At 44.6% G+C, this 27,920-nt stretch overlaps 2 protein-coding genes across 2 annotated transcripts in view; one reads left to right on the forward strand and one right to left on the reverse strand.

Moving 5' to 3' along the window:
- GALNT2 (polypeptide N-acetylgalactosaminyltransferase 2) overlaps positions 1-27,920 on the forward strand; it is a 1,373,297-nt gene that overhangs the window by 412,230 nt on the left and 933,147 nt on the right. The gene's annotated exons all lie outside the window — the stretch shown is intronic.
- On the reverse strand, positions 309-22,526 carry CCSAP (centriole, cilia and spindle associated protein). The gene is made up of 4 exons (XM_050769363.1): positions 22,389-22,526; positions 21,588-22,002; positions 5,966-6,234; positions 309-4,635 (listed from the first exon to the last, which is right to left on the reverse strand). The coding sequence occupies exons 2-4, from the start codon at positions 21,952-21,954 to the stop codon at positions 4,459-4,461; spliced, it is 813 nt and encodes a 270-aa protein (XP_050625320.1). The 5' UTR covers positions 21,955-22,002; positions 22,389-22,526; the 3' UTR covers positions 309-4,458.

Genomic DNA, 27,920 nt, shown 5'->3' on the forward strand with positions numbered 1-27,920 from the left:
CCCAAAGTGCGGGATTACAGGCATGAGTCACCACACCCAGTCAAGTCTATACTTCTTTTTGAGTTATTTTAACCATACACTATTACTTTTGTAACTTGGAAAACAATAAGATGTGATGGAAAAGACTGGGAAAAATTATAGCTCAACTCAAAGTGTATAATACACTATCTTCTCATGGACATAACTAATGTATCTTATTAAACATTTATCTACTGAAACATCCATTTAGGAGTCAATATGATCATACATTTTCTTCAAGTCATATATGTACTAAGCAGAATTACTTCTCACAAAAGAGTCTCAGCCTGTAATGTTAATTAACTTTATTCACATTTTTCCAAGTAAATACAATATTAACTATAAGCTAAAAACAATACATAGTTCTTAGAAAATACAACCCCAAATTACTGTGTGGCCTGGGCTCTATGATTATATGTGCCCAGACTTTGTTCCTCCGAATTCTTAAAGTGAATGCAGTGCTCAAAACAAACTTACAATAGCACAGGGAAACCTTCCCTAAATAAAGTTTTGTTATAATTATAAGATACATCCAAAAAGAAGCCTCTACCGTCTTCATTCAAGTGTCCAGAATTTCAAAATGGAAATAAAATTAAAAGAGCAATCGATTTGTTTCCATCTCACACTAGTAGGCTTGAAGGAGGCAAATTTGGACCAAAAATCTAGACATAACTCCTTGCATAGGGTTTGGTATTAAGCGCACACTTGCACTGAATAACTCCATATCCACCCTGTAGTACAAAAATTCATTTCGAATGCAAACATTGTGAAATGACCAGGTCATATTTTGAAGATCACTCTTTAAAATATCATTTAACTGATCACAAAATTATATAGTAAGGACCTTATATGGATCAGGTATTAAGTTTGATACCAAAGCAACTACAGCATCAAGCTACATAAATATTAGCACCATTTTTTATCTAGTCCAGTGAAATGTAAAACTGTGCATCACACGGTTTTTTAACCAAAGCAGTCAACAAGAAAAATTGTTTTAATTCTGATATATGCTTTGCTCCCCCCTCCTCTTTGCTGGTCATACTTTTGAACACTTTAAACAAAGTGCAGTTGACCCTTTATCCGTGAGTTCTGCGTCCATGGATTCAACCACATACAAATTGAAAATATTTGAGGGAAAAAAGGATGGTTTCATTTGTGCTGAACATGTACAGGCTTTTTTTCCTTGTCATTATTCCCTAAACAATACAGTATAACAACTATTTACAGAGCATTTACATTGTATTAGGTATTTTAAGTAATCTAGAGATGATTTAAAGTATACAGGAGGATGTGTCTAGGTTATATGCAAATTCTACACCATTTTATAGAAGGGGCTTGAGTATCCGTGCAGTATGGCATCCTAAGGGAGGCCTGGAACCAATGCCCCATGGATACTGAGAGGCGACCATACCATAACATACAACAGACTTTGTAACATAAATTACAAAGTCTGTGCCCAGTACAGCATTATCAACCTAAAAAAGGATAGTGGAAGACCCTACAGATTTTTCTTAACTTACAAATTGTGCAGAATTCTCTTCTGGAAGTTACGGCTTCCAATAACAGCCATGTTGCTTGCTCTCTTTCTTACCATTTAGTCAGCTGAGTTCAAGTGACCTAAGTATAATACCCTTCAAGTTGCTAGCAATTGTGTTCTTTGATGGAACACAATGACAAAGATACTACATATGAAATGGTATAAATATGTGCCTCCTACATAATATGCAAGATCATCTATAGCCTATTATACATCTATTCATTTTTAAAATGAATCATGTGCTTAGAAATTTTAGGGGGGAGAACATATATATAACCAGAGGTGCCAAGTATTTTAACAGCTCCTAAATAAGGGCAGTTAAAAGACAAAAAATCGATTCCATTCACTTCTCACCCGCAGACTTAATGTCCAGCAGAGTGCTAGACAATATTGCTTCAATATTCTATTACTTTTATCTTATATTAAAATTGGTAACATAAAAAAAAGCATATTTATGACAAATTGTTTTAATTAAGAACTTAAAATCAAAATTTTGAAAAGTTTTATGTAGCATTTATTTTTAAATATCATTGGATTCTCGGTTTCAGGCTTTTTCAACATGAAAGGTAGTTTTTAAACTATCTTACTGTCTTGCAGGTTGTCCCAAGAATTAGGAACATGATTACAACCACATTCATTTCTAGAATAAAAAGAAAGAAGTAGGATCATCAAATTGTAACAACTATAAAATCTGCACAGGTTCAAAAGGTAATTGTCACTCTTTAAAAAAGAAAGAAAAGAAACCCTAACCAACTAAGGACTTGGACGTAAGATGAAGGCTTACAATTCATACTGATTTATTCACTATTCTTGCACTTTAAAAGTACTTTAAAAATCCCGTTCATTTGTCTTCCACTTTAAAAGAGGAAAAAATTTGCCCATAATTGCTTTCTATGTTTTATCTCTGTCTGGAGTTTTAAGTAGCAAGTACATTAAGTACAACTTTGTTTTCTAAACGAGAGAAAAGTCTGGCTGTTCAAAGTCTAGAGGAAGTTGGGTTTCTAAGGCAGTCCGTCAGTGTGGGGTCTGAACCACTCTCTAAGGCCATCTTTCCTGGATTGTCAGCTGCAACACAAGCCTGAGCTGGATGGCTAACACCGAACATGCAAGAAGCGACTTTAAAGGAACAGTTTTCACAATCAGCTAGCTACACCATCACATATTGCCACATTAAGGTGATCTTTAGGTACCTGTGTCGTTTAAAGACTTTAATAATAGTTAATACCAAAATTCACCAGTTACTAGCAAGGCTGTTTTGGACAACATGTAAAATTTCCTCTTTTGAAATATGCATCTCAATGATTAGGAAAGATCTCTAAGGAAACAAATTCACCTCAAAACGATGCAAATATTTTAAAAGGTTTTTTAAGCTCACAATACTTCAGTATGTGTTTTCAAAGCTTAAACAGTTATGATCATGTGTGAAGATTTTATGGGGAATGAAAGCAATCTGTTCTAAAAATTGACTATGGTCTTCCAAAGACCCGGAGAAAAATACCAAGGTAATGCTCAGCCTCACGTCCACTCACACATCTTCAGTGCCAAGCTGGCACAGGCAAAGCACCTTTCTTATCTCTCATAAGAAACTTAGCATATGTCCTTCTAGCAGATTCTTGTCTCCACAGGATGGAGAAGATGTCATTCATTTGATGGAAACCAGTGTTTGTTAAAACCATTTTCTACCCCCAAAGCAAACACACTAAAGAGAAGGAGCACTATTTACATAAATTTCTGCCTACCCACACACCACCATTCTCTCCCATTGAAGTGTAGATAAGATCTACTGGCTAGGAATCAAAGAGTAATGTATTTCAACCTAAAGTCTGAATACTGTACATCATACATCATCAAGACTTTGTTATTGTTAAGTGCTGTAAAGAAAAAGTAGAGAAAGTAGAGGTGGGCAGTCTGTCTAACAGGCATCTTAACACTGGTCCCCATCCCAGTGGAACAAGCAATGCCAGTGTACCAAATGCAATTCCAGATTGTAAGTTCGAAATGTCATTGCCAGCCATTACAGAAGAGGCAAAAGTCCACAGGGGGTGTATGCCAAAAGGTCAAGTGTGACAAAGGACTGAATCCACAGTATGTGTTCTAAAAAAAAAAAGAAAAAAAAAACTTGCAATAAAAATGGGAGTCTTTGACTACTCAAAAGAAACTTACTACTACTCTACACACATATTGTGTTGTGTGCACTTTGTCTATTGGAATGTATTTGAGCTATTAAACTATTAAATAATAACTGCCTAGATGATCACTGAAAAAGAGACCCTCGCCCAGCCCAGATAATTCTTAAATATCACAGTCTACACAAAGATGCTGCTGAACTGAAATACAAATAAGTTAAAATTTTTCAGGAACTAGCAAAGTTCTAGTTTCATTATACATGGAATCAATAGTAGTGTTGACACTCATTTTTGACTTGATATTCTTTCACAAACAAAACAGCACATAAGGAAAACGAGTCTTATGCTGTAGGATGGAATGATCTTATAGCTATGGAATCTGGAAAGTTATTTAGAACAAGATGAAAATAGGCTCTACCTAAACTTATGAAAAGAATACTGAAGTGTAAGCATCTGTCGCCATTTAAAGGCATTTGGTGTCAGTATCTTAAAAGATTAAGATGCTTTAAAACAAAACCCTTATAAGAATATCAAAGATTTAGGGAATTATCTTCATAAATAACCAAATATCTATGGCTTCAACTGTCTGCCCTACTGCCGAGGTAGGTGACCAATATTCATCAAAATAAAACAATCTTTTACAAATTCCCTAAAAAAAACCTTGCATAATCAGTTGGTTTCTTAAACCTGTGTCCAGTTTCTTTTGATGGTTTTTGTTTTGTTTTTCCTTTCAGTCATTTACACTTTTTAAAAGAGGCTGTCCACGCAAGTGTTTCTTTAAGCTCTTGCCGAATAGCACCTCATGTATTCTGTCATCCACGGGTTCTCTGACGAGGAAGCCTTCACCTTTCTGTTCTTCTCCACATCCACAGAGTGAGCGCGCTGTCTTTGAGCAACCAGTCTCCTTTTCTCCACCTGTCTTCTGTTCTTGGCTCGTAATGCTGATTCATGAATCTAAAGAGAGTTCAAAATAAAAGGATAGCAACTTAACGGGCTATTATACTAATGTTCAACAAAGGTTGCAATGAAGCTGGCTACTGCCAGGTCACCTGCAGCGGGGCAGAGTCAAGCCCTGCCTCTCTATATAGTTCTTCTTTACATAAAACCTTCCACAGAAGAGCCATTCTCACTTCATGCTATTCTCACTTGATTCACATCAGGGATAATGAAACTAAGCAACAGCAAACTAAATGTTAGAAATGGTAAGCAACCAATTTGCATGTACCTCTAGAGTTGGCTCTGGAAAGCTGTCCGAACTGCTTAGCATTAAGCATAAGTATTTCATCAAACACTTATAAACAGGTCATAAAAAGCAGGGAAAATAAAAGAACTTTTAAATGTTTAACATCAGTAGACCAAAGACATCTCAAGGGATTTTACCACCTAAGATGTCTTATACTACAGATAAATCCTGTTAAAATTAATCCCATGGACTTGTCAGAGATCTTTTGTTAAACAGCAGCTTTGTTGTCTCAAATATCACTCCAAATAACACCATCTGCTGGGGTTCAGATGTCTGTTCAGTGCAATTTTCATTATGCTATTTATCCAGAACTCAAGCAGTTTGCAGTTTCCCTTTCTGCTTCCTTAAACGCATCCTTTGCTTTAGGCTATCCTAACAGTATTAATGCTAACATACATGTTTTGTGACTACACCCATGAAGGTCCTCTCATTTGAAATGTTTCCGGGTCTTGACACAGGGAGACAAGCTAAGGCTAAGTCAGGGAAGGACTAAAGCTCCTGAGAGTAAAATGCATTTGTTACAGATGAACAGGGGAAATGCAGCCATTTGAATTTAATCAGAAGAGCAAAAGGGAGTCTATGGCAGATGCCAGGCAATCAATCAGACAAACCAAAGATAAAGGAGTCAAAGAAGTGCCAGGTTATCCAAGCTGAAGGAAACTAAAATGGCTCAAGAGACCAGTGGCAAATCCAGATGGGCCATTACCAGCCTTGGCTGTGCTGCTCCTCCTGACCTCCCGGCCCCGCAGGAACTTGCGAACCCCAACTCCATCTACGTCTTTGCCTGGCTTGGTGTCACTAAACCCTTCTAGCTAACTCCCAGCCAAAACCCCTCGCTCTCCAGGCCACCAACATACAGAATCCTCCTTTGGTTAATCAGAGGTTCCATTCTGGAGTTCCCCAACCCACCACGCTATCCCCTAAGATTTCCCATGGGCCCAAAGCACTCAGTGACCAAAGGACGTGATGCCAGATGACAGGCGCATGGCCCAGCTCGCCACTCTCAAAGGGAACACAGAACCACAAGGGCCCAGAGCGCACCTCGTGCACAGGAGCGGACGCGCAGACGTTGTGAGTCTTCTGGCTTCCTGTATCCGTCTGTTTTTCTCCCCAGCCATAAAGGGCAAATGGATGCTTGTTTTCTTTTATTTTACTCGATGATCTTTGGGGACTTTTGACCGCTTTCCTGTTTCCTCTAGCAAATAAGGCACTTGGTTGCTGTCGAGGCTCAGTACTGGTGGGTGATTTGTCAGTTTCTCTTGTTCTGGTTTGTTGTTCAGGTTTGTCTTCTACATCTTTCACTGGCAGTGCTTTTGAAGAGAGATAAATGAGATGAAAATACTTTGAAATCAGATTTATATGTAATTACTTAAAATATTTAGGTTGAAAAATCATAATGCTTAATTAAGTCAGTAACATTTTCACGTATGGCTCAACTCACACGATCCACTTAAAGCAGAAACACGGGAACAAATTAGCATAATTTTCAAACCATTTATCTCATTTTAAAATCAACAACAAATATACCAAGATTGAACCAAGCCTATTCAAAAGCAACCACTGCCACTCTGATTCTGAGATTTGGCACCTGGAATGTTAAAAGCTAGACAGCACCAGGCCCTAAGGGCTTTCTCCGCAATCCCCCAAAATAAATCCAATCATCTCAATTTTGCTTTCCTTCAGGGAAAGATCTGGATTTGTGGTCATTCTCCAGCAGCTGCAGAAAGTAGATGTTTGAGTTACTCCACCCGAAAATGCTCCTTAGTCCTTCGGGGCTCCTCCCGAGAGCCGCCTCCTTCACTGGAAAGCCCCTCCACCCAACAGGCAGTGGTTTCCACGTTACGGCCTAGGTGCGCAGCCAGGCGTTCCCCGTGGGGAGAGTTAAAAATGAGGGCCCCAGCCGGGCGCGGTGGCTCACACTTGTAATCCCAGCACTTTGGGAGGCCGAGGTGAGCGGATCACAAGCTCGAGACCATCCTGGCCAACATGGTGAAACCCTGTCTCTACTAAAATACAAAAAAAAAATTAGCCTGGCATAGTGGCGCGTGCCTGTAGTCCCAGCTACTCGGGAGGCTGGCGCGGGGGAATCGCTTGAACCTGGGAGGTGGAGGCTGCAGTGAGCCGAGATTGCGCCACTGCACTCCAGCCTGGCGACAGAGCGAGACTCTGTCTCAGGAAAAAAAAAAAAAAAAAAAAGACGGCTCCAGTTTTAAGGGAGCTTCCCCAACGCTTGCAACGGAAATGACTCCATGAATCAGGCTCGGGTCTGTACCACAGCCCTAAATTCTGGGGAACCCCTGCTGGTAAATGTGGCTGCCCCACCTAAGGGGAACCTCAGATAGCAAGGATGTACTCCAAAAAATACCTGTTCCCCTGAATTACCTTTTATGATTTTCCCATTTATTATTTTGTAAGGTTTTTTTTTTTTTTGTTTTTTTTTTTTTGAGACAGTCTCACTCTGTCGCCCAGGCTGGAGTGCAGTGGGCAATCTCGGCTCACTGCAAGCTCCGCCTCCAGGGTTCACGCCATTCTCCTGCCTCAACCTCGTGAGTAGCTGGGACGACAGGTGCCCACCACCATGCCCGGCTAATTTTTTTTGTATTTTTAGTAGAGCTGGGGTTTCACAGTGTAACTCGATCTCCTGACCTCGTGATCCGCCCATCTCGGCCTCCCAAAGTGCTGGGATTACAGGCATGAGCAATCGTGCCCAGCCAAGCCTTTCTTTTTTTATGAAATCAATGCAATTCGGTATAAACCCTTTGTGAGCCTGTTTCCTTCCACCTATGGCTCCGCTGAAGTAAGAGTTCCTGATGGGTCTAGGGCTCCATCTGAGGTGCCCCAGTTGTTTAGGCCACAGGAGACCCTTTGTTTCAGGTGCTCCAGAGTTTTGCTGTTGGTCATGATGTTATTTTTTTTGTTTCCTTTTTCAGAGACAGGGTCTTGCTCTGTCGCCCAGGCTGGAGTGCAGTGGCGCAATCATAGCTTACTGCAGCCTCAACGTTCTGGGGTCAAGTGATCCTCCCACCTCAGCCTCCTGGGTATGTGCCACCAGGCCCGGGTAATTAAAACAATTTTTTTTTTTTTTTTTTTTGTAGAGATGGGGTCTCACTATGTTGATCAGGCTGGTCTTAAACTCCTGACCTCAAACAATCCTCCTGCCTCAGCCTCCCAAAGCGCTGGGATTACAGGCCTGAGCCACCGCACCCAGCCATCAGTGATGATTTTACAGACTGCTATTACAATCTATATAAGGTCTCATCACCTCTGTAGGACAGAATTTTGCCATTACTTTTAGTTGTGACTCTTCTCTTGGCTATTTCTACTTCCCTTTAAAGTTGAAGGAACCCCTGCGTGGGCAGTGCATGCAAACTGGCACATACTTGTAAGAAACCTTTAGAGGTCATCTGCCATGTCTGCCTTCAGGGGTGACCCTGACTCTAGCAAACCATTGCATTTATTACTAAACATCTGAAGGAACAGACACTTCATGTCTGAATCTGGGTGTAATGTTCTGCATTGGTGTGCATCGTCTCTTTAAACCCAGCACTGGAGTTGCTGGGGATGAGGCAGGACACCAGCCTTCCATTTCATCATGAGACGATATCCATTCACTGCTCAAACGTTTATCTGAGTGATGTGTCCATACACTCTCCTCTCCTCTTCCCTGGTGTTTAAGAAGAAGAGGAAAGAAGAGATCATCAGGACCAAGACGAAAGGGAAAGAGAAGTGGGGAAGTGCAAGCAAGAACTGTACAGTGGCACAGTGATACTGAGAGACTCTGAGAGAAGAGCAGCCACCCAGGCCATCTTCATTGATTCACTTCCCCTCTCTTCCTCCTGTTCCAGGTGTGTCTAGCCCAGATCTCCCACAGAAGCCTGCCCATAGAAGGCAATAAGGATTTTGCTGAAAGGGCGATCTGGGGCTAGCCGGGCAGAAAACAGGAAAGAGAATTCCAGAAAGAGGGCGTGGCTTCTTCAATGGCACGGAGAGAAGAGAAAAAAGGGAATTATAAGTAGTTCAAAATGGCAAGTACGTAGAGGCCATGGATGAAGGCCTGGAGCAGATAGCGTGGGGAAAATAAAGGCTTTCCATGCCAAACTCTGGCATTTTTATTTTATTCTGGAAATGAAGAATCATCATGGGAGGACTTTAAGCTGCAAAATGACATGGTCCTATTTGTATTTTAGGAATGAGGCCCCTGGCTCCACACGTGGAGGATGGGTGAGATCAGAAATAGGGGCAGAGAGGCCAGTTAGAAAAACACACTGATCAGATCAGCTGGGAGGTGGTGCCAGGATGCTTTTTTTTAACAAGGCCCCTCCAGCCAAGCACGGTGGCTCAATCCTGTAACCCCAGCACTTTGGGAGGCCAACGCTGGTGGATCACCTGAGGTCTGGAGTTCGAGACCAGCCTGACCAACATGGTGAAGCCCCGTCTCTACTAAAAGTACAAAAATTAGCCAGGCGTGGTGGCACACACCTATGATCCCAGCTACTCGGGAGACTGAGGCAGGGGAATCGCTTGAACCCAGGAGGCAGAGGTTGCAGTGAGCCGAGATCGCACCATTGCACTTTAGCCTGGGCAACAAGAGCAAAACTCCATCTCAAAAAAAAAAATAAGGCCCCTCCAAAGCAGACAGCCCAGCAGCACTGCATCAGACTTACAGGTGGATAGACAGACACCATGAGGACACCAGGAAGGACCATGTGGGTGCTGGGTTCTGTGGCTCCTGGAGGTGTTCTGAGTGGATGGTCATGCTGCCCTCTGGCATAGACTCCCCAAAGGATCAGGAAAGGGTGCTTGTCACCTCGGATGCAAGACACTCCTGGTCCCAGCGGCCAGACCTTCAACTGGAGCTCAGGAAAGACAGCATGAGATGAAAGCCACGGCTCTGGGTGTGGACCAGGTCACCCAGAAGAAACGCAGAGCCAGAAGACAGGAGGCACAAACGGGCCTGGGGACACCGTTATTTAATGCGCAGGCAAAGAAAGGAGAACTCGAGACGGGGGCACGGGAAGGGTAGCAAGAGAGTAAAAAAGTAATAACCAGGAAAGAGGCTGAGCAAAGAGTTCCAGAAAAAGAAAGCACAATTAACAGTCCAAAAATTATAGAGAGATTGGTACGATGAAGATGAAGAGACTTTGCCATGGCAGCTCGGTGGTCATTGGTGCCAGAGGGGAAGTGTGGGAAAGTCCAGGCTTTGGAACCAGACCCCAGCTTTTAGAACCAGACCCCAGCTGGCTGAGGACTGAACAGAGTGGAGCCTACCCATCCTGGTTCTGGGAGGCCACTGGACACACCCTCCCCACTAAGGATGACGTGGAAAAGCTAAATGAAATTCAAAAGTGGCCCCAGGTTAACAATGTCTATGGGTACCCAACACAAGAAACTAAAAAATCTTCTCAGGAAACCCTTAGGCCTCAAATTATTCCTAGAAATAGCTTTTCCAACACAAAGACCAATGTGTGGTAAAGATAACCAGGCACACAGGAGGGCAGGCAACAAGGGGGACCTGGAGAAGCAAGAGGCCTGAAATCCAGGGAGTCTTATTCAGACTACAAAATAGCTGTGCTTATAGAAAAAGACACAGGAATTATCTGCAACAGGAGGAGAGAAAAGATGGAAAATACAGAAGAGAAAAGGGAAAACTCATCACCGTAACATTAATATTTATAAAACTCTTTTGTAAAACTCTTGAAATAGTGGCTGGCACAAGAGAAGTGTATATAAGTGTGGTATTATTATATTCGTGTGTGTGTCTCTATGTGTATTCGTTTTTGTCCATAGTTCGTGGCTCCTAACTCCCATAGCCCTTGTTCCAGCCTTTTGTTATAATGTTGGCTGTGTTAAACCTCAGGGGCAGGCCCCCAGAAACCGAATCTCTCCTGCTCTCCTTTGCCCTGCCCCTAGGCAGGACACTAATCTTTCAACCTTCCGATTGTAGCTGAGCTCAGGAGGTTCCTGGAGGCTGGCGAGAGAGTATGGAAGCTTCTCACCCCTTTCCCCATATCTCACCCCGTTCATCTCTTCATCTGTGTCCTTTCTAATATCCTAGTATTATTATTATTATTATTATTATTATTATTATAAGAGACAGAATCTTGCTCTGTTGCCCAGGCTGGAATGCAATGTTGCAATCTCAGTTCACAGTAACCTCTGCCTCCCAAATAGCTGGGATTACAGGTGTGTGCTGGGCTCCAGCAATTCTCTCCCCTCAGCCTCCCAAACAGCTGAGATTACAGGTGTGTGCCACAATGTCCAGCTAATTTTTGTATTTTTAGTAGAGACGGGGTTTCATCATGTTAACCAAACTGGTCTCAAACTCCTGACTTCAAGTGATCCACCTGCCTCGGCATCCCAAAGTGCTGGGATTACAGGCGTGAGCCACCGTGCCCGGCCTCTAATATCCCTTATAATAAACTCGCAAACATTGTTTCCCTGAGTTCTGTGAGCCACTCCAGCAAATTAAACCTAAACAGGGATCATGGGAACCCCAGTTTGAAGATGGTCGGTCAGAAGTTCCCAAAGCCTGGACTTTTGACTGGTGGGAAGGAGGGGCCAGTCTGTGAGACTGAGCCTTCAACCTGTGGGACCTGACGCTATCTCCAGGCAGACAGTGTTGGAACTGATTGCTTGCTTGCTGGTGGCGAAATAGCCCCACATATTTTGGGGTCACAGAAGTCTGTGTTGATGGTTGTTGTGTGACAACAGAGAAAAGAGTTTGAGAGTTTTTTCCAAACAGTAAGTATATGTTTCTAAAATCCTGTTTGAAAATATAGTTTAAAATACAGACTTCTTCAAACAAAAACAGCATTATCCACCAGTTACGGTGGAAGATTACAATGCCCCTCTCAGTAACTGGCAGATCATTCAAATAAAAATAAATTCAGTCTCAATTTAGAACTGGGTGCTCCAATACAATAGCCATGAACCAGATGTGGTTAGTAAATATAAATTGTAATTAATTAATTAAAAGTAAATAAAATTAAAGATTCAGTTCCTCAGTTACACTAGTTATCGTTCAAGTGCTCAATACCCACGTGTGGCTAGTGGCTACCCTGGTAGACAGCGCAAATGGAGAACACGCCCATCATCACAGAGAGAGCTATACCGAACATCTGATTTTCCAAATGTACTTAAACAGAATTAATAAACTTGACCTAATGGGTATATATAGAACATTGAACCCAACAACTGCAGAATATAAATGTTTATCGATCATACATGGAACATTTATATGAATCTGCATATCCAAGGCCATAAAGAAATCTTAAGATATTTACAAAACTGAAATTTTGTAGAATGTATTCTCTAACCACAATGTAATTAAACTAGATACAACAAAAAAAAACTTCAAAAAATCCCTCCCAGTTTTGAAATTTAAAAACATTTCTAAATAACCTATAGGTCAAAGTGAAAACAGGGTTGCACAAAAATGTGAAGGTACTTAATGCCACTGAGCTGTACACTTTATTTATTTATTTATTTATTTATTTATTTATTTATTTAGAAATGGAATCTCACTCTGTCGCCCAGGCTGGAGTGCAGAGGCGTGATCTCAGCTCACTGCAACCTCCACTTCCCGGGTTCCAGCGAGTCTCCTGCCGCAGCCTCCCCAGTAGCTGGGACTACAGGTGCCCGACACCACGCCTGGCTAATTTTTTGTATTTTTTAGTAGAGATGGGGGTTTCACCATGTTGGCCACGCTGGTCTCGAACTCCTGACCTCAAGTGATCCACCCACCTTGGCCTCCCAAAGCCTCCCAAAGTGCTGGTATTACACACGTGAGCCACTGCGCCCGGCCAAACTGTACACTTTAAATCAGTTAAAGAAGGCCAGGCACGGTGGCTCACGCCTGTAATCCCAGCATTTGGAAGGCTGAGGCAGGAGGATCACTTGAGCCCAGGAGTTTAACACCAGCCTGGCCAGCATAGAAAAATCCTGTCTCAAAAAAAAAAAAAAAAAAAAAAAAAAAAAGAAAAATCCTGTCTCTACCAAAAAAAAAAAAAAAAATTTTTTTTCATACAGGGTCTCACTCTGTTGCCCAGGCTGGAGTGCAATAGCATGATCTTGGCTCACTGCAACCTCTTCCTCCCAGAGTTAAGCAATCCTCCTACTTCAGCCTCCTAAGTAGCTGGGACTACAGGTGCACACCATCACACCTGACTAAGTTTGTATTTTTTGGAAGAGACAAGGTTCCATCACATATCCCAGGGTTCAAGCCCAGGTCTTGAACTCCTGGGCTCAAGTGATCTGCCCACCTCAGCCTCCCAAAGCGTTGGGAGTATAGGCATAAACCACTATGCCCAGTGCCAGCTCCTCCCCACCGTTTTATTTCTTTTCTTAATTAGCCAAGTATGGTGGCATGCAGCTGCGGTAGAAGCTACTTGGGAGGCTGAGGTGGGAGGGTTCTTGAGCCCAGGAGGTTGAGGCTGCATGCAGTGAGTGATGACTGTGTCACTGCACTTGAGCCTGGATGACAGAGCAAGACCCTGTCTCAAAAATAAATAAGGCCAGGCACATGGCTCACGCCTGTAATCCCAGCACTTTGGGAGGCTGAGGTGGGTACATCGCCTGAACCAGCCTGGACAACATGGGGAAACCCCGTCTCTACTAAAAATACAAAAAATTAGCCAGGTGTGGTGGCACATGCCGGTGGGCCCAGCTACTCAGGAGGCTGAGGTGGGAGGATCACTTGAACCTGGGAGGCAGAGGTTGCAGTGAGCCAAGATCATGCCACTGCACCCCCGCCTAAGTGACAGAGTAAGATTCCATCTCAAATAATAATAATTAACAAATAAATAATAAAATGGTTAAAATCATAACATGTATTATGTGTATTTCAGCACCATTTTTCAAAATTTCAAGTAGTGGTAATACAGGGCATTCCTTTCTTTGATATTATTGGGAATGTTTCTAGTTTTCTCATTGAGCATAACGTTTGCATTAGGTTTTTTTGTTTGTCTGTTTGTTTGTTTTGAGACAGTCTCGCTGTCACCCAGATTGCAGTGCAATGGCGTGATCTCAGCTCACTGCGACCTCCACCTCCTAGCTTCAGGTGATTCTTACGCCTCAGTCACCCAAATAGCTGGGATTACAGGCACGCGCCACCACACCCACCTAATTTTTGTATTCTTAGTAGAGATGGGCTTTTGCCATGTTGACCAGGCTGGAATATATGTTTTCTTTAAAAAATAAATGTTTCTTTATGTGAATACTATATATAAATGTTAAATTTTATGAATTTTTGTGACTATCTTTAAAAATCATAATGAAAATTTGAAAATGAGTTAGAATAAAAATGTTATATGGCAAAACATATGTGATGTAGCTAAAAGAGTTATCAGAGGGAAATTTATAACCTGACATGAACATATCAAAAAAGAAAGGCAGGGGGCAAAAAAATCAATGATAAGCATCCATCTCAAAAAGTTAGAAAAATTAAACTAAGGAAAAAATAATAATAAATGAATGAAAATATACAATAAAGAGAATCCACAAATCCTTAGTATAGGGAAAAACTAAACAAATTCACAAACCTCTGGCAAGTCTGATCAAGAAACAGAGAAAAAAGTAAAAATAAAAATCAGTTAAACAAATATAGCAAATTGGAGGGTTCAGGTTAAATTTGCACTGAAAACCTGTGCCTTATAGTTCCTTAAAGCTTAGAGTCTCTTCCTCTCCAAATCCTACTAAAGCGAAGGAAAAAAGGTATAAAGCCACAAGGACAGAGAGCAAGGGAGGTGATGACATCAGGCAAAAGGCATCAGTAAAATTTGGAGGAAAAGAAAAGAAAAGCAGGTGAAGAGGTAAAAATGGCCTCACAGAACTGAGTAGGATGAATCCTAACTGCCAGAGGGGAAAGGCCTCCAGGACAGAAGCTGAGCCCTAGAAAGAATGACATGAGCCAGGTGTGGTGGCTCACATCTATCATCCCAGCACTTTGGGAGGCCAAGGCCAGAGGATTGCTTGAGCTCAGGAGTTTAAGACCAGCTAGGCAACACAGCAAGACCTCACCGCTACTAAAAATTAAAATTAAAAATTAGCCAGGTATAGTGACGCACACTTGTGGTCCCAGCTACTCAGGAGGCTGAGGCTGGAGGATTACTTGAACCTAGGAGGTCAATGCTGCAGTGAGCTTAGATCATGCCATTGCACTCCAGCTTAGGCAACAGACTGAGACCCTGTCTCAAAAGAAAAAAAAAAAAAAATGAAATAGTTGTACAAGGCATCAGCTTCCTCAGAAAGCTAGTGAAGTGGATTCTCTTTTCCAAAAGTTCAGTTTCAATCAGCACCCCAGCCCTCGTGCTCTTCTGACTATAATATGGATGTGCTCTGCTGAGAGTTGGGATCCATGGGTCCTCCCCTTGAACCTGGGCAGACTTTTATAATAGGGTGTTGTGAAAATAATTGCACCAAGTAATAACTTCCCCAGCGAGGGTAGAATGGGGTGAGAAAAGGCCTGCAAAGCTCCTGAGGATAAAAGAGAACAAGCAACGCAGCATCCACCTGGGTGTGTCTCCGGACGCTGTCCTTATAGGCCAGCCAGTGTGTTCTGAGGAAGGCCAGGCACAGGAAGAGGTCATGCATGTGAGGGTCCCAGCAACAGCCCAGCCGGGTCCCTCCAGCCTGGAGCCTTCCAGTACAGGCCGCAGACAAGGTATCTCACTGCCCAGGGCCAACTGCCAGCCCAGGAAACCACAGCAGCAGCAAAGGAGGACAGCAGGCCGGGGGCCTCGGTATCCGGGGGTTCTGCATCTGCAGACTTACTCAACCATGAATTGAAAACATTTGAGAAAAATAAACAAAACATAATACAACAATAAAAAGTAATACAAATTAAAAATACGGTAGAAAAACTACATAGTATTTAATTGTATTAGGTATTATAAGTTATCTAGAGATGATTTAAAGTATTCGGGGGATGTGCACAGGTTATATGCAAATACTACACCATTTTATAGAGGGACTTGAAGATCCACGGATTTTGGTATCTGTGGGGGTATTTTGGATGCAATCTCTCACAGATACCAAGGAACAACTGTTTTTACTAATTTTAAGCTACTCATTTTCAGGGTAATTTTGTTACACAGCAATTGACACTTCTATATTCTTTCCCCTGGCTCATGTGCCAGGTAGTCGCTCCTCTCCTACCCAGAAGGCCTGTGGATTTCAGTCTCAAGTGGCAGAAGCAGGGGAGGCTTGGACTTCAGATGACCCTAGGGACAGCAGAAGCCAAAGGAAACAGCTTCCTGAAAACAGAATTAGGTGAAAGGCCTCATGGTAAAGGAGACCCCTCCTCAGCACCTTCCTCTGCCTCTGTTCCCAGGATGCTGGTGCCAGGCTTATTCCCCATGAGACAGGAGACTGCAGATGCACTGTCTGGGCAGCTCACTCAAGAGACGCTGGCAAGTATACATGTTTGGAGTCCCCAGAGGAACAGCTGGGTCCTCATCCAATTACAGAAAACAGGCATCCCCCATGCACAGCTCTCCTAAAAAGCTCTTTCAGGCCTTACTCTTAAATATGAGCAGACAGGCTAAGAGCAAACATCTGAGCACATCCTCTATTAGTAAGGAAGAGACCAAAATGATGCAGAAAAAAGCAAGGCAGGGAATGGAAGACAGCTTTGAAAAGATATTTCTGTCCTTTTCTTTTATTTTCTTTTTATTTTTTTTTCTTTGTAGGTTAAAAGAAATCTGAAAACAGAATGCTATTTTTTTTTAATGTAAAGAACATTAGGGACCAAAAATAGATGATCTCTTGGGAATTTAAAGCTAAGGTGAGAATTAAAAATTTCAATAGAAATGTTGGGAGATAAAATTGAAGGGTTCTCCCAGAAAATAGAACCCAAAATTCCAAATTCCAATGTAGAAACATTTTTAAGTAAAAATGTTAGAAGACTGATCCAGGAGGTACACCATCCAACTAAGGATAATTATAGAAAGAGAAAATAAAGCATATGGAGCACAGAAAATTATTTTTAAACAGGAAAATAGGAAATATCACTGAACTGAAAGAAGCTTCCAGAATGAAAAGGGCCAGCCAAATGAAAGAAAAAAAGACACACACACAGGCACATCACAAAATTTCAGAACATCTCCTAAAAAGATAAAAAGATAAAATAAAAAAGATAAAAAGAATCTCCTAAAAGTTTCCAACAAAACAACAAAAACAAACATAGTGGGGTCACACACACAAAGCGGGTGTCAGAATGGCATGGTACTTCTCAACACTATGACCAGAAGCTAGGATTCAGTGTTATTATAACGCCTCAAATGCTGAGGTTTCCAATCTAGATGTATCTACCTTGCCAAAATATCAAACCTGGATATAATAAAGGCATTTTCAGATATGCAAGGTTACAAAATTTCTAATTCCCACTCTGTAGATCCTCAGGATCTACAGAGGATGTGTTCCATCAGAAGGAAGGAATAGGCCAAGCAAAAGGAAGACTTGAGATGTGCAAGACAGGGGATCACACAAAGGAGGGAAATGGTAAAGAAAGCCCAGTTCAGCAGCTGTGCCAGGGCTGGACAGTATAAAATCTAGACTGGAACAAAAAGATCAAGGGCTCAAAAAAAAAAAAAAAGTCTCCAAGGGAAAAAAATAAAATCAGATGAATAAAACACCCAATATATCTGACATATGGCAAGTTTCACAGTACTATCAGACCATTTCAGGCATTAGTGATAGCTAAAACAAGAAATAAGAAACAGTGATAGGCAGTTATAGGTAGCTTATTTTTAAATAATCCTATTACTGGAGTAGGCGCAAAAAACAAAAACGAAATGAGCAATAAAAAAGTGAAACAATTATTAATTTCAGGAAAACCATAAATTTTAACAAAAAAAAATGTAATCAGATATATATTACATGGCTCACCTGCAAATATTTACACAGTCATAATTCAAACACAGAACAGAGATTAAACAAAGCAATCATATAGTTAATATTGTGGGGATCTGGTGGAGATGGGTGTTGGTATGTGTCTGGGGGTAGAGTAGGGAAGGCAGAGCTAAGATCCTGAGCTAAATCTTCATCTCCCATAATGGGAAGTCAGTAAATAATGTTCACAATCAAAAAAGCCAACAGATAAGTTTAAAGGAAAAGAGGGTGGCCAATGCTGAAAGGAAAGTGAAATTGAGTTGAAAGCAGCAAGGGACATACGTGGGAAATGGGGCAAGATCATATTTTTTTCATTTTAAGTGAAATTTTTAAAATTACTGCATATGTAAACTTTGCTAAAAATAAAATCTAACCTAAAAAGAAAACGTGACTATGAAGTAAGGAATGGGAGACAGTCTAGACCACTCTTCACAGCATATTGGCTATGGGAGGAAAATAATCTCACACACACACACACACACACACACACACACACACACACAGAATTTCCTAACAGCTTTTTAGTATCCATTCCTTAAATAGGAATAAAAAACCAAGGATCATTAGACATTTCAGAAAAGTGCCTAACATGAAATAGAGAATTGCCAGCAAAAAGAAACAAAGAGGCAGGGGTGAAAGACTGCTGAAGAAACACAGGAAGAGAAGAAAACAAACAAAAACTTCTAATATATATCCTCAGTAAGATAAAACCCTATATGCATGAATCAGGAACCAGATACTGTGTTTTAAAAAGAAATAAAAAGGGAAGGAAAGGAGTGAGGGAAGGAAGGGAATAAATGGCAGCCCAGAAAACAATTCAAGAGCTCTTAAATTTAAAAGAAAAATAGGATCTGAAAGACCCTGAAAGCTTCCTGAGAGGGACACGTTACCTATGAAACATCAAGATGAAGAATCATAATGATGCAGGCTGTAACATCAGCAGTCATAACACATAAGGAGGAATGCCTCCAGACAACTTTTCCAACCTAGAATTCCATGCGCAGCCACACTCACCAAATTGTAAGGGTAGAATAAAGCTACCTCTTGGCATTCAAAGAAAACTAACCTCTGAACCATCCTTTCTTGGGAATCTACTAGAAGATGTGCTCCACCAAGAAGGGGTAAACCAAGAAAGAAAATGACATGAGAGCCACACGACAGAGACTCAAACCCAAGAGAGAAGCCAAGAAAGGTCCTAGGAGGATGGCCAGGGGCCCTCCCAAGATGCCAACCAGGCAGCAGGCCACAAGAGCAGCAGCAGGCCACAGGAGCAGCAGCCAGCCCGGACAGAAGTAGGTCAGGGGCCCTGGGAGGGGTGACTTTAGATGACAAGAGTGATAGAGAACCTGATGTGTTGGTTATATTGTGAAAGAAAAAAGGGAATCATGGGAAACAGTATGGGTCGGCTTTGAGTAACTTTTTCCATGGGCACAATATGGTAGATACTAATTATGAATCCAACAAACTCTATGACGACTGTACTGAGCAGGTGTGGAGATGGGTCGTGTCTGTGTGGGTGAGGAGAGCAGTAAAAAAGAATTAAAGTCAACAGATAATGTTAAAAACTGAAAAAAAAAAAAAAAAAGCAATCAAATATCAATAAAAGTCATGTTACTTAGAGGTACAGAAATAAATACCAAAGGAAAAACCAGGGTGTTATGTGTGGCAGGAGGCTGATGTGCTTTTGTAGTAAGTCAGATGGAACTACGTGATTCTATATGCATCTGTGGCTTCAGGGAAAGTGAGAACTTTTATATTTCATAGAAACTCAAAAGAGTGCTCATTGCACTAGTATTTAAAACCATCCACTTAAAAACAAGGATATTTAATCTTGTGCAAGCAACACAGGAGTCAAGAGGGCCTCTTACAGGTGGGAGCAAAACAAAAGATGCTGTGATTCTGAGTCCTGAAAGCAGAAAATATCCTTTCTTCTTCCTGATGCCTAAACCAGAAATGTGAGCAGGGAAGAAATAACTGAGAGGACGCTCTCTCTAAGGAAACCAAAAGGATCATGAACTCAGAGCTTACCCGAGCTGGTAAACACAGGCACCATCCATAGCACAATGCTGCCTAAAAATTGTATTTACATTGCATATAAACATTTGACAGCTCCATCACAAACCATAAAAGATGGGGTAGAGAAAAGCCATTTAGCCTGATAAAGTACATCTCAATTTAGCTAGCAGATCAGCACCCACAGGAATAATCTGGAAGGCATGTTCCCTACCCCCTCCACCTTCTGTTATTTGCATTTCTAGCAGTGATCACTGAAGCATCAGGATTTGTGGGAATTCACAAGTAACATGATGATGGCAGGAGGCAGCCCTGCCTCCCATGATGTGCTGAAAATAGCTGAAGATGGTAAAACCAAGAGCAAAGCAACCCGGCTCACAGCCGAAATTTCATCTCCTCCTCAGCCTCTCACAGAGAAGCCAGGAACAGTCTGATTGGCTTGCAATCGGGTAAACAAAAATAAACACATAAGTGAATAAAGTCACTGATTCTGAGCTTCCGTTTCTTCATCTATAAAACTGAGACTAGGGCCGAGCATGGTGACTCACTCCTGTAATCCCAACACTTCGGGAGGCCGAGGCGGGCGCATCACGAGGTCCAGAGTTTGAGATCAGCCTGACCAACATGGTGAAACCCCGTCTCCACCAAAAACACAAAAATTAGCCGAGCGTGGTGGCGCGTGCGCGTAATCCCAGCTACTCCGGAGGCTGAGGTAGGAGAATCGCTTGAACCCGGGAGGCAGAGGTTGCAGTGAGCTGAGACCGCGCCACTGCACTCCAGCCTGGGCTACAGAGCGAGACTCCATCTCAAATGAAAACACACACACACACACACACACACACACACACACACAGAGATTAAAACAGGGTCTGTTTGGGGATTGTTTTGAACATTAAATGACAACATACATATTCCTAGATCAGTGATTGATCTAGGAATACATTTTCCAAATACATCTTCCATGTTTTCCTCACTCAAGCCTTTTTAAAATCCAGTGATCTGGTGGTGCCTGGCCAACGTAAGAGGAGCAGGAAGGAACCATTGGTTACTCCAGGCTGTACTGAGGCGTTGAACTGGGTCCTCGGCACCAGCCTCACATGCTGACAGTCCCCAGTCTACAACCCTCTGGGCAGGAAAGAAGGTGAAGGGCCATGGCTGAAAACACGCGCAGCGCCACCGGTGCTTTCGGATCTGGAGGGGCGAGGGAGGATGCGGTGGGACGGAAGGGGAGAGGACCTAGCACTTACAAAGATGCTCTCACAGCCAAGTTATACAACACTCCATGTAAACAAATGCAAAAGATTCTTTAGGGACAGCGCAGCGAGGTCGGGGAGTTAATACGAAAAACAACGGCCCCATTCATCAGACAGAAAGCTTAGTCCTGTGGTTCTTAACCTTTTGGGTCACCTTTGAGAATGTGATGAAAGCTGGGGCTCCTCTGATCAAAAATGGGCGCTTAGAAATAAGCAGATGGGACTCAGTGGTTCGCCAAGCCGCAGAGGCCCACAAGGAAAGACCCCGGACTCAGCCAGCGGCGTTTGAATTGAGTTCACCGCTGGCTCCATCGAAAGCCACCTAATTAAGCAAATAAAGGGTGGCAAAGGCTGCCACCTGATTCTGTCAACCGGAAAAAAAAAAAAAAAAAAAAAAAAAAAGGAAGAGCTCACTCCAAGCGGCGCAAGAAATAGAGATCAGCTGCTGCGAGCTTCGAGCAAACTGTCCCTGCGCGCAGGCCCCTCGCGTTCCCCTCCAGGCCCAGTACCTGGCAGAGCCGCGTCCTCCGCGTCCTCGGCCTCCGCGTCCCCGGCCTCCGCGCCCTGCTCCTCCGGGGCCCCGCGCGCCCGCCGTTCCGCTTCCTCCTGGGCAGTCTGCTCTACCGGCGGCGGGGGCGAGGGCGGGGCGCACCGGGGTGCTGGGCCCCCGGCGCCAGACGACTCTGACGACGCCGAGTCCTCCGAGGAGCCGGCCGGGCCCCAGTCGTCCCAGAGCCAGGGCGCGTGCGCCTGCTCCAGCAGCCTGCGGCCCAGGCGGTAGTGCAGCAGCTCGCGGTAGCACGGCCCGTACTCGTCCCAGCGCGGCTCCTGGTAGCGCTTCATGTACTCGCTCTTCACCCCGCTCCCCGGGGACATGGTGCCGTCCGCCGTCTCAAGCGCCAGCCGCTCCGCGCTGCCCGCAGCCTACGGGACCCGGCACACGACACAGAGGCCGCCCCGCCCCTCCGCCGGCCCTGCCCGCCGCGACGTTTAAACCCGGAGCCCCGCCCGGACGGGAGCAGGGGGCGGGTCCCGGCGGGGGCGGGGCGGGGGCGGCCTCACTCGGCGGCCCAGACCAAGAGCAGAGGCGGGGACCCGGGCTGCTGGGGTTGAGGGGCGCGACGCCGAGGAGGGCTGCTCAGAGGGTGGAAGGCAGGGAGGCTGCGGGCTGGGGCGAGGGGACCGCGGAAACGGGGGCTGAGCGGGAGGAAGAGCGAGGCAGGGGAGCGGCGGGGCCCGTGATCGGGTGATCCTGGGGTCTCCCGAGACGCCCCCTGAGCTAGGCGTGCGGTCCCGCGGGGCTGCCTTACCTCCTTCCCGCCACGCCCGGCCGATCCTCTGCGCCCAGGCCCGAGGTGCGCGTGGCGCAGCAGCTAAAGCGCGCCTCGCTCTCCCGCGCGCTTTCCTCCTGAACAAGATGTCGCCGCGGCTGCCCGCGCTCCAGCAGCAGGCGGGAGGCGGTGGCGCCGCCTCAGTCCCGGAGCCTCCCCGCGCGCTCCTGGCCCCTGGGCCTCCGCCCGCTCCGTGGGGGCGGCTGCTTCCGTGCAGAGCGCGAGGCGTGGGGGTGCGGGCGGGCCTGACAGTCCAAGGGGCCCAGGTCCAGGTCCCTGGCCCACTTATTCGAGGTGCCCGCTCACCCTGGTCCCAGCACGCGCCACTCTGCAGGAGTCGTCAGTTAGGGGCAAGAGATGCTCCCTTCAGAAATGTAGCCCCCCAGGCTGAGACTGGGGGCGACACTCTCTGTCCCCATTCGAAGCCTACCCGTTCTTCCTGTCTGTGTTCACAACACCTGTTACTCTGGCTCCCTTTTATGTCTACACCCCCCAAATTCTTTTAGATTTTCATCAAAACCATTTCACTTGCTCAGAGACCCGTTTGCACATAAAACCTTGACAGATTCAGTTACGTTGTGCAGAAGTGTACAACATTGCCCCATTTGTTACAGTTTCAAAAGTGGCCCCGCACTATTTTCCCTTTTTGCACTTAAAACCTTCACAGATCCAGTTACGTTGTGCAGAAGTGTACAACGTTGCCCCATTTGTTACAGTTTCCAAAGTGGTCCTGCACTATTTTCCGTTTCTTAAAAAAGAGCCTTGATACAGTAGCCGCAAAAAGATTTGAAAGGAAAAAAACTTTTGGAAAATCAAAATATATGTAGCAGTTAAAAAGCAGGCCCAGGCCGTGAGTAGCACTCACGGCTTCCACGTCAGGATTCCCACGAATTCACCTACTTTCTACGTGTCCGCATCCTGCCTCCCACCAGCGCCCCCCACCTCATCATAGCTAAATGATTCAGAGGCGGGTACTGGCCCAAAATGGGGAGGCTCAGACCGTCTGCTCTGAAAACTTGAAGTTACTAGTCCAGTCATTAGCACGGGATTGTGTTAATGGCAGTCTCTTCTGGACGGAAACTCCATGATACCCTGCTGCTAATGAGTCCGCGGACGCCGTGATTTCTCCGCTTCCCAACTTTATTTTCTCTTCCTTGACTTACATTAGGGACATTCTAATGCACTTTCCTTTTGTTTAAGCTGGCTGGGGTTGGTTTATGATGTTTGCAACCAAAGTAGCCTTAATAAATATCCCGGCCCGCGGGATAGTCGAAGCAGGCCCTGGGAGGGGGTGGGAATTTGGGGAACAAGAGATACGAGAAATGGAGACAAGACAGTGCTCTGATCAAGTCTCTTTTAATGGCGGTAATGCAGTGCCTTATATACACTTGGAGGGAAAGGGGTTGGGCCAGAGGCGGAGATGATCTCATCGCAAAGGGCGTGACCAAGTAGGTATTGGTTTCTCTGGTCGAACGTCATGTTGCACCTGCGCTGTCAGGTAGTAATTTTCGCGGCGGCCGCGGGAAAAATGGGTGAAGAAGAAGCAGGAAGAGCGCCATCTTTTATGAGGTATTAATACAGGGAAAAAAGGCAAATCTAGGGAGGAGGTAGAAGGTGGAAATGAATAGAGCTCAGGCGTTTTTAATCGTCAGTTATTATTCGCTATGGCCGGGGCGTGCAGCTCCGGACAAATAAAGATTTAATAAGGTGGGGAAATGGTTATATGCAGTTCTGTGGGACATGCAGGACACCATCAGTTTAAGCTTTTGCTGCATAATTCACTCCAAAACTTAGTGGTTTAAAACAGCTAAGATTTATTATTTCTTATGATTCTGAGGATTAGCTGGGCAGTTCCTCCACAGTTGGATTCTGATGGAGAGACAGCAGGGTTCAAGATGACCTCCTGATATAGTTGGGATAATTCTCTCCTCCAAATTTGAAGTTGAAATTTGTCCCCAATGTTGGAGATGGGGCCTAGTGGGAAGTGTGTGGGTCATGGGAGCAGATCCCTCATGCATGGCTTGGCGCCGTTCTTCAGTAATGAGTGAGTTCTCACTCTTTTAGTTTGCATGAGAGTTGGTTGTTCAAAAAGATCCTGGCATGTCCTCCTCTCTCTCTCGCTCCCTTTCTCTCTCCATGTGACATGACAGCTTCCCTTCCCTTTCCACCATGATTGGAAGCTCCCTGAGGCCTCACCAGAAGCAGATGCTGACACTATGCTTCCTGTATAGCCTGCAGAACCATGAGCCAAATAAACCTGTTTTCTTTATAAATTACCCAGCCTCCGGTATTCCTTTATAACAGCACAAAACGAACTAGTACACCTCCCTCACATACCTGGCAGTGGGGTGGGCTGTGGGTTGAGCTGTCTTGGTCACACCCTCCAGAAGGTTGTACTGGCATCTCAAGGTCATATACATCTCCTGCTGCATTCTCACGCTTAAATAAATCACAAGGCTAAGAGTCAAGGGAGAGAAATAAACTTCCCTTCTGCATAAGGGGAGAGGAAAATTCACATTCCAAAAGAGATTGCATACTGGATGAAGGAATTTGCGGGCATATTTTACAATCTTCAACACAACACACACGCACACACACACACGAATATAAGGGTACTCTGGGAGGCTAAGGCAGACGGATCACCTGAGGTCAGGAGTTTGAGACCAGCCTGGCCAGCATGGCGAAATCTCATCTTTACCAAAAATACAAAACTTAGCTGGACTTGGTGGTGCCTGCCTGTGGTCCCAGCTACTCTGGAGGCTGACAGGAGAACTGCTTGAACCTGGGAGGCAGAGATAAGCTGAGATCATACCATTGCACTCCAACCTGAGCAACAGAACAAGACTCTGTCTCAGAAAAAAATTAAAATAAAAATAAATAAGGTTAGGAATGATTTGGGGTTTTTCTTTTTACTTGTCTCTATTTTTCGTAATTAAAATGTATTACTTCATTCTAATATTTAAGCATATTATTATGTCAGGACTTATCCATTTGGAAGTGACAAAAAAATTCAAACTAGCTTAAACAGAAAGGATATTTGTGGGTTCAGGCAGAGCTAGAGCCGGGGGTTCAACCAATGTCACTGGGACTGTCTTTCCTTCTCTTTATCTTTGAGCTCTGTTTTCCTGCTGAAGGCTGGCCTCTTCTTCTCCCACTGGAAAAGGACTTCCTCCATATAGCTGGAGAAAGTGCCACTTATAACCTCGAGCTTATATTGTCTGAGCCAAAGACCACCAGCAAAAGAGAACTTCTTGGTATTCCAATTATAGACAAAGATTCTTCCAGTTACATGCGCAGCTGTTTCCAGGGGCATGAGATGATCTGATTGCCCAAGCCCAGGTCACATCCCTATCCCTGTAGATGGGGACAGAGTGGGAGGCTGGGGTCGACAGCCCCACGAGAACCACAGGGGGACAGGGAAGAGCAGTGAGCAGATGAAGCAATAAGTGGCCATCTATACATTTGCCTTTGTGTTAAAATAACAAGAAGATGATGAGAAAGACCAAATTGGACTGCACTCATGGGGTGGGAAGGGATATAATTGACTATATGTAAGGTCCAGCTGTTAAATAATCAAATATAGTCACAAGCAGAATCTCTAAGATTGTATTTCTAGATCAGAGGAGGTAAGCCTTCCTCCAGAGAATCCCCCATTCATACAGCACTGAAGGACAGACACAGTGGACGAGGGTGTCCATTTGTTCTGCAGATGAGATGAGGACTGACGAGCAGAGATAAAAGATAGGACTGTGGCAAACGTTACTGGCTTGGGACTGGTTTCTTAAGCAAGAGGGAACTTTTAGGAATGGCCTAAGGCAGTGGTCCCCAAACTTTTTGGCACCAAGGACCAGTTTTGTGGAAGACAATTTTTCCACGGATGTGGGGTGGCAAGGCAGCGTGGTTTAGTGATGAAACTGTCCCACCTCAGATCATCAGGCATTAGATAGATTCCCATAAGGAGTGCGCAGCTTAGATCCCTCGCATGCACAGTTCATAAGGGGATTCGCACTCCTATGAGAATCTAACGCTGCTGCTGATCTGACAGGAGGCTGAGCTCAGGTGGTAATTGTTCACCCGCTGCTCACTTCCTGCAATGCGGCCCAGAACCTAACAGGCCACTGACGATACCAGGACCCCTAGCCTAAGAGGCTCGCAAAAAAAAAATGGAAAGAGTGGAAATTTAGGAGACACCAAGGGGACTCCAGAAACCAGGCTGCAAGATCCAGGCATAGGCAGGAGAGGGAAGATCTGTGCCCTTAATTTCAGCAGAGGAAGCCCTGGCTGGGAGGCAGCTCTGGGTGAGGAGGGGCATCTCCCCCTGGTGGAGATTGGGGAGCCAATAGAAAGGAAGATCTGGCCGGGCACAGTGGCTCACACCTGTAATCCCAGCACTTTGAGAGGCCTAGGTGGATAGATCACCTGAGGTCAGGAGTTCAAGACCAGGCTGGCCAACATGGTGAAACTCCATCTCTACTAAAAATACAAAATTTAGCTGGGCATGGTGGTGGGTGCCTGTAGTCCCAGTTACTTAGAAGGCTGAGGCAGGGGAATCGCTTGAACCCAGGAAGGGGAGGTTGCAGTCAGCCAAGATCGCACCACCATGCTCCAGCCTGGGCGACAGAGTGAGACTCCATCTCCAAAAGAAAAAAGGAAGGTCTGGATCTGTACATCTGAAAGATAAACAATAGATATTTGCCACGTAGGCCTACAGATTCCACATGAGAAAACCTGCTGGCGACCAAGTCTGGCCAGGAGCAGAACAGGCAGCCTCACAGGGACATGAAGGCTGTCCACCTCTCAGGGGGCGTGGCTGAACCTCTCAGAGCCCTTCCACCCTAAGCCTCTGGCACTATCACTCCCTCGGCTTGCCAGCCCATCCTGTCTGAATAACTTTTTTCTTCTGAGCCAGGGGAGGCCATCCTCCGAGGGCTTCCTTGACTTCCCTCTTCCTTGCTTCTGAGAAAAAGCTGATCTTCCATCTCGCATGCTCTGAACCCACTCTTCCTGACTCCTTCCCAATTCACGTGCTCTGTATCCACTCCTCCCACAAAGTGCTCCCTCCCTCCACTGCCCTCTCCTTCCCATTTGTCTCTGGATGGTGCTGTTCTCTCTCTCGGCCCCCCACCGCTCCTTCCAAATACAAGCATACTCAGGAGACATTCCCTATCCACTTGACACTTTTTATGGATTCCCATGCCAGTGTAGAAGCTAGAAAAGCCAGATATTTGCAAGCCTTCCTTGTAAATAGGGTGCAGTTGTGAGACCTACCTCTGCTCTCCAGGTACCCCATCCCCAGACTTCGATTCAGGATCTATGATGCATAGAAATAAAGACCAGGAGGATCCCTCTTTGACTGAAATGCCAATTTAAAGACCAAACTCTTAGAGCAGCAGTGGCCACAGTGCTGAGAAAAATGTCAGCATCTAGAGCTAATGGTGTCAGTGGTGGGATACAGCATATCTAGTACCCCAAAAGAGTGGCAGTCTCTATTGGTATTCTTCCTGCCAGAGC

The sequence above is a fragment of the Macaca thibetana genome, chromosome 1 (assembly GCF_024542745.1).
Source record: "Macaca thibetana thibetana isolate TM-01 chromosome 1, ASM2454274v1, whole genome shotgun sequence".
Classification (NCBI taxonomy): domain Eukaryota; kingdom Metazoa; phylum Chordata; class Mammalia; order Primates; family Cercopithecidae; genus Macaca; species Macaca thibetana.